Raw genomic sequence first — 10,826 nt, forward strand, 5'->3', positions numbered from 1 at the left:
TTTTAAGGAGGAATTTATTTGAGAAAAAAAAAAAAAAAAAAAAAAAAAGGAAAACCAAGACAACAGATCACAAAAGGACAGCCCATGAGATGCAACAGCTATGGAAGGTAAGGGCAATTCCCCATGTTTCTGCTCAACACATAATCCTTCTTAGGTGCCGGACACTGGTCTAAGCACTTTACAAGTAAGAACTCATTTCAACTTCCTAACCCCATAAGGTAGTTGCTACCATTGTTTCCAATTTACCGATGAGGAAATGAAAACAGAGGCCAAGTTTCTTGCCCAAAGTCACAGGGCTAGGAGGGCCAGAACAAGAACACAGACAGTCACTCCAGGCTAAGTGGCCTGACCTTACACTCAGCTGCCCCTCAGTGCCCTTTAGGACAGAGTGCAGGTGATAAACACAGGAGCCTCCTCCTCTCCAAGGGGCTGCCAGGTACAGAAAGGCACACAGGAGGCAGCGTGGGCCTCAGGGATGCTGCTCTGGTTATGTATCAGAAATGGAGCCACAAAGCATCAGAAATGGGGAAGGACAGAGTGGAACGAAAATATATAGGTCCTGAGTTCACTGCCCGCTATTCTCAGAGTCCAGAGCTACTACCCTTCAGGATCATAAAAACTAGAGCAGAGAGAAGCTCTCCTCAGCAGCAAGTCAAGAGCAACTGGCTGGGAGGACCCAAGGCATTCAAGTCCTCCACTCTCTAAGACAAACTCTACTCGGCCAAAAAACTTTCCGGAGGAAATCAGCTTCACTGACTGTCAGACCGTATCTGCACTGGACACCTTTCTGGTTTGTGGATTACAGATAAGCCATATATCCCTGTCCCTAATGAGTCAGTGCACTACAGCCACGTTAGATTATGTTTCACTTTCAGGCCTCAGGGCTTGAAGCAATTCTATTTTTAAGTTTTCTCAGTTCCAAAAAGGAAAAGAAGTCATTTTAAGGAAATTAGCTTTGGCCAAAGGAATGACAACTTCCTCTGAAAGAGTTAACTGATTACCCGCTTTGCTAAAGCAGAAATTATGGAGCTAACCACAGAGGAAGAACACCTTGTTCAATGGCTGGGCAAGGGCTGGGGACCTCTGGAAGCCATGACAATCACTCAGGACGTGGATGGCCAAGGATAAAACCCCCTATTACTATCAGAGGGGCACTGTCTATCCCCTAGAAAGTTTCAAAAATCCTTTCCAATTCTATTCTCTATAAAGCATGTTTTACTTTTTGAGCAACAGAAATGATATAATCACAGAAGATAAATTTGCAAATATCAAATCTTTAAAACACTACTATCATGTTTTGAAGAGTCAAGTCATTCTTTCATTTTTTAAAGAATTCCCTTTCATTTAACATCCAAAGTAGCCTTGTTTATTTTGTATCTTGGGGAATAGGTCATTACTCCACAGCCAGCTGTTTAAAGGACACTTCTTTATGTGCACCTTTAAAAACAAAAATGTAACCACTCCTGACGGAAATCTAAAATGTGTTCTGCACGCCCCAATTTTCCCATGTAGGGCTCATGACACAGTTAACCTTCTCTTGATGAATGAGGCTTCTAAGAATTCAAAAGTCTCCAGTTTCAGTTCTGGCTTTGCCACTAGCAAAAACCTGTGACCTTGGGCAAGTAATTTAACAGCACTGGGCCTGAATTTCCTCTCCTGCAAAATGAAGGGGATTGGGCAGATGAGGGCTCTGGTACCTTACAGCTCTCAAACATTACAATTCCACGACCAGTGTAAATACCAACTATTGCCCATGCCAACCTAAAGTATCGTTCTCAGGGACTGTCAGGTTCTAAGAATGTTGTCTGGCCCATACAAATGGCCCCAGACAGTTGGGCTACAGTAATAGAAGCAGACTAAAGTCAATTATTTTCTATTCTTTTTATCCCCTTCCTGTTCCATCAGCAGTCAATTCTCACTCCTGTCCACCTCGAGGTGACATGAACCCCTGCCTTAGTTTACAAAGCTAAGTGGGGACCTGTGTCACTCAGATTCTTCAGCAAAGCAAAGTGCATCTGGGCTTTGTGATATAATCTGGCAACCAGTAGCCTTTATCACTTCTCTTCCAAAGTTATATTGCCTTGGATAGGAGAGTATTTGAGGGCAAAATTATGTTTTTAAAAAGTTATATTGTAGACAAATACGGTGGCCATAAGACTGACCCCCAGTTAAGGTTGGGGAAAGAATGCATTCTTGAATTCCAAAAACACATTGCTTTTAGAGGAGAGGGTTTAAAACAAGTGTGAGCAGAAAATAAACCAGGTTCCCTCTTAGTGAAACAAAAACGAGGTGTGTTATCCCCTATAATAATCCCTGCTCTTCAGGTTTCCTGTCCAAAGGCAGTTGTTGTTTTTCAGTACCTTCTGTTGTATAACTTTTCTTTGTGGAAGACACACTTTCCCAGTCACTTTTGGAAGCCAAAGAGAGGGTCAGGGTAGGAGGAAGGAAGATACTATTAGTGGTTTCCTATATTTACCTCTTTCCCAGTTATCTTCCCTTGTTAAGTCTCATGAAAAATGATTCGTAGAAAAAATGCTTTTTAGCAATTGCGAATACGGTTCCTGAAACGTTCTGTTAAAACTAATAAGAAGAATGAAAATACACATTAAACCACATACTTTGTACCTCAAAGAATTCAGAGACATTCCCCCTCTTTAAGAAACAAAATTTTGAAATCTACCTTCTTAACCATGCACCATTTCAAGTGGTTTCATGGAAGTCTATCAGGGACTTGGTGAGCATAGGCAACTGATTTTCACTCATCCTAGTTAAAACTGTTAATAGAAAATAGATGGTTAAAAGGGAATCGAAGTTGGTTAGCTTGGGAAAGTAGATGTAAACTGCTCCTACAAATGGAATAATTTTTAAATCAGGTTAAGTTAGGAAAACCAGCCAAAAAATTAACTATGAATACTAGAAGCGATTTGCCAAATAAGTCCAAGTCCCTAAGAAAGAGGTTAAAGGTATGGATGAAATACCTTTGCAGGTGGCATTAAAGACAGAAGAGTTAAAGGAAAACTACTGCTTTACGTATTTCTAAGAAACCACAATAAAAGCTTTCACCCCATCTTTCAGTCTCCAGGTATTTTTATTTATTCATGTCTAGGCTTAGAGTATTATTTTCTGTTTTCAAGTTCGCTTTACACAGCACAACATTAATCTCAGAACCCACTCTTCCAAGTAATACACAAGGCGGTGATTTATAGAAAAACAAAAAAATCCTTTCCTGTTCACAATCTGGAGTTCTTCAGCTCAGTGCCATATTTAAGGGTGCTTTGTTTCAGAGGATGATTAGAGTGGCGCCCTTGGTACTGATTATAGTGGAGCTATTTGCACTGCCCAAGTCTGGGCACCGCATTATATTAAAACTTCCATTTTGGGGTATGTAGTGACTAAAAATTGTCTCCCAGCTTAAACTTGGCATCAACCATATATCTCAGCAGAAGCAAGATTATTGAGTGTAGAACCACAGGAACCCAGCAGTTTTCTTTTTATACTTGTGCAGGAAAAGAGACCCTGCTGAAATAGCACCTATGGTTCCTCCATTCTTAGATGAAAATTTCAAGCGTTGAGGGCTCTTCCCAAAGTATAATCAGTAGGTTGCCATGACTGTGACAGGCCATCATCTCTTGCATTACTAGATCCCAAATTTTCTAGAATAAAATCATTTTAGCTTCTTTTTAGAAGCAGCAGCAAAAACTGATGAAGCCTTGTCTGCTCCATTAAATAGCACTTCTGACTATGGCTTCTCTGGAGTTCCTATATTTCCAACAGTTCCCCAACTAAAATGGAATTTATGTAATGCATGTCTCCAACATGGTGAAGATTGAGAGTTCAGCTGTAACAAAAGCCACTAAGCATGAACTGCACCCAAAAGTTGGCAGGGCTGTGGAATCATGGACAGAGTACAACTCAGGCAAAAAAGTGAGGATGATATGGCCTTAACCTGTCACAATTCAAGGCGTATGCTTGGCAGTTCAACATCGCTATCTCTATATAGGCAAGTCTTACTGAAATGCCCCTATTTTACCCCTTGGATGGCCATGTTTTATATGTTTAAAAGCCCAAATTAATTGGGCATAAATAATTAATTACATATCACTTTCAAATCTTTTTTAACAGTTCTGTTCATATATGTCAACAAAGGGACCAAGTGCACCTGGCCTTACACTATGTCGCTAAGTGAGAAAAAAATTAACATTTGTATAATAAATATGAATTGCCCTGGGTGTCTTATTTTTTGCCAGGCACTGTGCTAAGCATTTTGCCTGCATTATCATATTCAACTCTTCCAAAGAACCTTAAAGGTGACACTGTTATTGTCCCTATGTTACAGAAGAAGAAACTGAGAGATTATTTGCCAATGGACATACAATTTGTAAATAACAGATGCTTTACAGCTGGGAAAGTAGTACTCATATTTTCCCCCCATTGAAAAAAAGGTGAAGAAGTTGCTTCAGGTTAACTTCTTAGATATTCTTGAGACAGAACTTGGGATCAGAACCATCATCGGATGGGTCTGCAACTCTGGCCACCTGAAGACTTTTCAACCTCTTCTTGGACACTGAGTGTTCAGATGGTCTTTGTTCAGCCAATCACCTAGCTTTCCCCATTCTCTCATTCCTGCTTAGGGAAAGGGTTATCAAAAAAATTCAAAATTCGAAGACTTACGTGGAAGTCTAATATAATTTCGATAAGAAAAACAATAAATCAAACTTTATACTCAGTGCTTAGGTCTTTGTATGCATTGACTAGATAAATTTCCTACATTGTCCCAAAAGAAATTGCTCTCTTTTTTTTTTCTTTTCTTTTCTTTTTTTTTTTTTTTGAGACGGAGTTTCGCTCTTGTTACCCAGGCTGGAGTGCAATGGCGCGATCTCGGCTCAGCGCAACCTCTGCCTCCTGGGTTCAAGCAATTCTCCTGCCTCAGCCTCCCGAGTAGCTGGGATTACGGGCACGCGCCACCATGCTCGGCTAATTTTTTGTATGTTTAGTAGAGATGGGGTTTCACCATGTTGACCAGGATGGTCTCGATCTCTTGACCTCGTGATCCACCCGCCTTGGCCTCCCAAAGTGCTGGGATTACAGGCGTGAGCCACCGCGCCCGGCCTGCTCTTTTTTTTTTTTTTTTTTTTTGAGAGGGAGCCTCACTTTGTCACTAGGCTGGAGTGCGGTGATGTGATGATCTTGGCTCACTGCAACCTCCGCCTCCCAGGTTCAAGCGATTCTCCTGCCTCAGCCTCCCTGAGTAGCTGGGACCACAGGTACACGCCACCACGCCCATAATTCCAGCTACTCTGAAGGCAGAGGCAGGAGAATTGCTTGAACCCGACAGGTGGAGGTTGCAGTGAGCTGAGATCACGCCACTGCACTCCAGCCTGACCAACATAGCAAGACTCCATCTCAAAAAAAAAAAAAGGGTAGATAACCAATGATTCAGCATACATTGCAATCTTATATAAAAATAATATTTCTGAATGTGTATACGAGTAATATTTATATTCCCGTAATGAAAAATCTTTTGTGTGCACACAAACTCAAAAGGATATTATTCCTGGAATAATAATTTCATGTCAAGGAGCATAAAGTTTTGAAATAAGTTGGAAGATGGTGAGGATAAATTTGTATACTTTAAATACTTAAATACAATGAACTATATATAATAAACTTGGCTAGAAAGATAGTCTTAGAGACCTGGCCCAACAAGCACTGTTAAGATTTTTTAAAAAGCCATTTGATGGTCTCATAATTTTCCATTATCAAACCACCCCCCATAAATCTGTGAATCTAATCCAAGAAGTATGTCAATAGCTGGTTGTTTAAGGTTAGGTTTATGAAATAGTAACAGAACTGTGCCGGGGTCAAATATGCTTAAAATATGCCCAAACATGCTTAGGTGAAGTCAGTAAGAGTACTTGAAGCTAATAAAAGCATGGCATATTCTTGTGACTGAAAACCCAGCACAGCGGATACTGTTATGTGTAAGCAGGTACAGTGCTCCGTTTCCCCCCTGCTGGCAGACCCTCGTCACTAAAAAAACGATGAGCTGCTTTGACTACGACTACATCACACATGCCCAGCAAGTATCTCTGGGGCTTGAAAGCAGTTAAGATCGAACCTGGGGAGAAATTGGGCACAGGAAGGAAATTAAAAAACGCCGAATTATTCCCAAACCCATCCCACTGCCCTAAGTGCTGCCTATGTGCTGACTTTCTTAAAGACTCCCGCAAAATCTTGATTCTCCAAAAATTAAACCCATTTGGAGCTGAGACAAGGTGAGGTCCACGCCTGGTATGATCAAGCTACCATGGATCTCACTGAGCCTGGTTCGGTTCTAGCTCCGTGGAGGCCAAGCCTCACCACGAGGGTGAAGACCGGGAGGCATGGAGGAAGGGAATGAAGGCGAGAAAAGGAGAAAGGGGGAGACCTCCGGGCCACACTTCTTTCTAGTACCAACAAAAAGAGAAGCCGCATACTGACCTAAATCATCTCTCAAAGGCGCTTTATAAATTACAGGGACAAAGGGAGGGGGTGGCGGGTGGCCGGGGAATCCTACAGACACCCTACCCTCTGACCCGCCCCCCTCCCCCTCCAGCACAAGGGAAAGAACACAGAAAACAGAGCTCAACTCGGCCATTGGCGACAAGCCCCCTCCGGTTTTCTATCGCCCATCCATTCGTCCCCTAGAAAAAAAATCCACGTAAACACCACAGCCACCCCCTGGGGCAGACACTCCCGCTCCGAGGTTCCTAGAACAGGAGGCCGGGGCATTTACTTAGTTAGATTTTTCTTGCTTACTCATTTCCCTCGAGCACCCAACCCCCCGTTCCCACTCCAAAACCCCGCTCAACCGCCTACCCTCACCGCTCCAGCCCCCAACAGAATTCGGTGCCCCCGCGGCGTCGGCGGCCCCCGAGCCGTCCCGGTCACTAACCTGCTGCTGTAAGGGCATTTCCGAAACCAGCCTAGCTCCAGGGGGAGGTGGGGGACCGGCTGGAGAGGGGGCCCGGAGGGCCGAAGAGACCGGCGGCACCGGGCGAGGGCGGGCGCCGGTGGGGGGGTGGGGAGAGGAGAGGGAGGGTGGCGGTGCCGGGGACGGGTGCGAGGGCGCCGGGACCGTCCCAGGCCAGGGAGCCGGCGAGCAGGAGGAAGTGGGTGCCCCCCTCTCCCCCTCCAGCGCCCCCTCCCGCCGCCGCCTCCTCCCCAGTCACAGGCGCGTCCTCCGCGCACGTGTGCGAAACGTCACCGGCGGGTCCCGGAGAGAGGGACAGACCCAGGCGGCGGGACGGGAACCCGGCTGCCCCCGCCCTCCGTCGCCGGGGGGCGGAGAGGGGGACAGGGCGGGGAAGGAAGGGGCAAGTGGAGAGGCGGGTCAAGGGCAGGCCCGGGGCCCGGCGAGGAAGGCCTGGGTGCTCGGGCCACGCGGGCGCCGCCGCTGCCACCGCCAGGATGCGCCCAGGCCGGAGCGCCAGCCCGCGAGCCCCTCACCCCAGGGAACCCACGCCCCAGTCCGCACCCGGCTTCCAGCCCCACCTCCCCTACGCCCGACTCCCCTCCACCTCCCCCAGCCCCTTTGTTGCCGGGAGTTACAGATCCTAAAATGTGTCAAGCGCAGCCCCGCCGATCCCCTGCGCTCGGAGCACGCCGCAGGGACCCCCGGCCGCCAACGGGCCTCCGAGGCCGGCTGGGGGCATGCACCCCAAGAGTCCCCCGGTTTCCACCCCTCGGATCCCCCCGCACCCCGGTTCACTACTCCCTCCCCCACCCCCTTCTCCATCCGGGGCGTGACCCCTTCCTACGCCCGCGAAAGAGGAAGCTTCGAGTTGGAGGGGAAGGGACAGTGGGGGTAGGGAAAAGTGCAGGAAAAGAAGGGGGGGCCCGAGAAAAGTTTTGGAGTGTTGGATGTGGTTCGCGCCAAGGCAACCCTCGCCGCCCCGCGCGCCTGGCCGAGCCCCCCGACCCTCCTGGCGCGGGGGAGAGCACTCAGGTCAACAATGAACCCTCGCCGGAGGGGCAGCCCCCGAGGCCCACGATGCTCGCCCTGCAGCTCGCCCACGACCCGCGCGGTGCAAGCCCACCTCCCGCCTGGGCTGGGGACGCTGGGGAGGAAGGGTATTACCGGAGGGCCGCCGCCGCCGCTGCCGCCGCGTCCCAGCGCTGGTGGCTGCTGCAGCAGCCCGGCTCTGCTGGAGGGTCCGTGCGGCGTGGTGTAGAGGAGGCTGCCGGCGGTCTGCTCCGCGCCGGGGGCACTGGGGAGGAGGGGGCCGGCGGCGACGGCGCCGCTGTGGAGGGAGGAGGAACAGGAGGTGGTGGAAGTGTTCGTGGTGAGGATCTGGATGTACGCGCCCGGGGCGGCGGCGGCGAAGCCGGGGCTGGCTAGCAGTGCCCTTTTGTCCATGGAGGCTGCAGCGGCGGCGGCGACGACAGCCGCCCCCTCCCCACCCCCGGCGGTCACCAGGTACGGCTCCAGAGCGGGCTGGATCCCCTTTCTCATCTCTCGCTCCTGCTCTTTTTAGTGTTACGGTATATTAATGTATTTTTTCAATTTCTTTATTATTTGCAGTCGGAGTTTCCAAGTCTCTCCTCCTTCTCTCCTCCCCGCCCGGCGCTTCCGAGCCCCCTCTCTCTCTTTTCTTTTTATTTTTCCGCACGGCACAGGCCCCGGAGGCCAAAAATAATCGGGGCTCTGGAGAGAGGAGGGTCCCGGTCGCACGGATATCGGGCCCCAAGCGGGGATGGAGGCGTCGGGGGCGGCCGATGCAACGGATTGCGAGGCGGCGGCGGCAGCCCGGGTGCTGCGGCCGGCAGCTGAAAAATGGCTCCAGGAAGCTGCTGCTGACAATGAATGAAGGGATACGGTTTACGCGCCAAGGTCCTCCCGCGAAACTCAGATTTCCCGCCGGCTTTTCAAACCATATTTGCATATCCCCGCCCCTCAACCCGCCGAGGACCGTTCCCACAGCCCATTGGGCCTCTATCTTTTTAATTCAGTCCCAATCGTGGAGCAGGGCCGCGACTTGCTGGTTTCCATTGGCTGCCGTGCATTATGGTTACCGGGGCGACAAGGACCCTATTTGCATAGGTCTCCTTGATTGGCTGGGAGAAGAGCAGTTTTTAGGGGGTGGGGCAAAGACTTTCCTTCTCTCCCACGGAAGACCACGCCTGGCCTAGGCTCCGCCCCTGTCCCCGCCCGCCCGCCGGGCCGGCGCTACTGACCTGGGCAGGGACTCAGCGCCCCGCAGACTCAGTGTAGATCTAGTCTAGAGCGCAAGTTTCGCTTTTGGGAATTGTCAAGGTGACTAAGGGGACACTCTTTTTCCTTTGACCAGTCAGTGCAATATACGAACGACAGCAGGAGATTCTTCCAAATATGTGCCGAAAGCAAGTTGGACCATGCGGACGATGCCTGGCAGGTGGAAAAGGAGCCCTTTAAATCGTGGGCTTCTCCCTTCCTGAAATCCAACCAATGACAAGGCGAGAGCTGATCCCGAGGCCCGGGCTGATAGACAGAAGCATGTGGGCAGACAGAATCGTAGGGTCAGAAGGTTCAGCAGACGCGGTTGCAGGCACCAGTTAACATTCCAGATCATTCCCAGTACCTTCATTATTTGCCTGGATAGGGGTAAAGTAAAAAATTAACTCTTTTGTCTGACGAGTATTGGTTTGAATCCAGCATACATTCCCTCTGGCCCAGAAACACCCAGGGCAGTTAATCAGGGCTAACCTAGAACTGATCTGCGGGTTTCTAATCCGCCAAGCAGTAATCCGAAAAAGAACACGCTTCCCACGATGACGTCGTGCCCCCAACGAACGCCGGCACACCCGGGCATCAGCACTTTATATCTTCAGTTTTGTAGGAAGTTCTCTGACTGGAAGCAAACACAACGACTCAAACCTATCCCAAAACATTTTTAAAATAGTGTTTTTTTGTTTGTTTGTTTGCTTAGTAAACTAGAAATTGTCATCAGAAAAATGTGAAATGATTGTCAAACTGACTCCTGAATTGGTGCAAATATTCATGGCTCTTAAAGATTGCTCCGAAGACTGAGCAGGAAAAGAGACCCCTGCAGGAATGTGGGGAAAAGTATATATGTAGAGAGTAGCTCATAATTTATAGTTTTGTGCAAAACAGCTCCTGAATTGCTGCTGCTCACAGGCGATGAGAATTGCAACACCTTGAGCCCTTTCACAAGATTTTCGTTATTACTATTAATTTCCCAAAACTCGTACTCAGAATGCTGTGAAAGACCTGATGTGTTAGCTCAGGCTAGGACTCCTTAATATTTTAGTCTTGTTACCTTTTCTGAAACAGATGAATTAAAAGTCCTATTAAACCTTGCACCAGGCTCAGGAATATTTTAGTCTTACATTCAAGCTAGTTGAGGATCCATATCCCTAAACATTTGTTGACACTGGTAGAAGTGACACAATTTTTTTTTTTTTTTGAGACAGTCTGGCTCTTGTTGCCCAGGCTAGAGTGCAGTGGCGCGATCTCAGGTCACTGCAACCTCCGCCTCCAGGGTTCAAGCAATTCTTCTGCCTGAGCTTCCCGAGTAGCTGGGACTACGGGTGTGTGCCACCACACCTGGCTAATTTTTGTATTTTTAGTAGAGACAGGGTTTCATCATGTCGGCCAGGCTGGTCTGGAACTCCTCACCCTAGGTGATCCGCCCGCTGGGCCTCCCGGAGTGCTGGGATTACAGCCGTGAGCCACTGTGCCCAGCCAGAAGTGACACTATCTTTAGGGCAGATTAAGTGGTACTCAAAGTGCATGAGCTAGAAGTGTAACATACCAGCAGCTTCCCTGCTCTTGTTCCATCACTGTT

At 48.5% G+C, this 10,826-nt stretch overlaps 1 protein-coding gene across 3 annotated transcripts in view; it reads right to left on the bottom strand.

Annotated features, from left to right (window-relative positions):
* E2F3 (E2F transcription factor 3) overlaps positions 1 to 9,371 on the bottom strand; it is a 95,557-nt gene extending 86,186 nt beyond the window's left edge. For 2 of the 3 annotated variants that reach the window (XM_037744116.1, XM_037744115.1), the window contains exon 1: positions 8,120 to 9,371. In XM_037744116.1, the coding sequence (XP_037600044.1) occupies positions 8,120 to 8,494 (375 nt within the window). In that variant the 5' untranslated portion in view covers positions 8,495 to 9,371. Of the gene's footprint in view, positions 1 to 6,934; positions 7,245 to 8,119 lie in introns of those variants that run through there. The other variant, XM_017544088.2, reaches the window with a different exon arrangement.
* Between the last annotated feature and the right edge of the window lie 1,455 nt (positions 9,372 to 10,826).

This window comes from Cebus imitator, unplaced genomic scaffold, assembly GCF_001604975.1.
Source record: "Cebus imitator isolate Cc_AM_T3 unplaced genomic scaffold, Cebus_imitator-1.0 Scaffold165, whole genome shotgun sequence".
NCBI lineage: Eukaryota > Metazoa > Chordata > Mammalia > Primates > Cebidae > Cebus > Cebus imitator.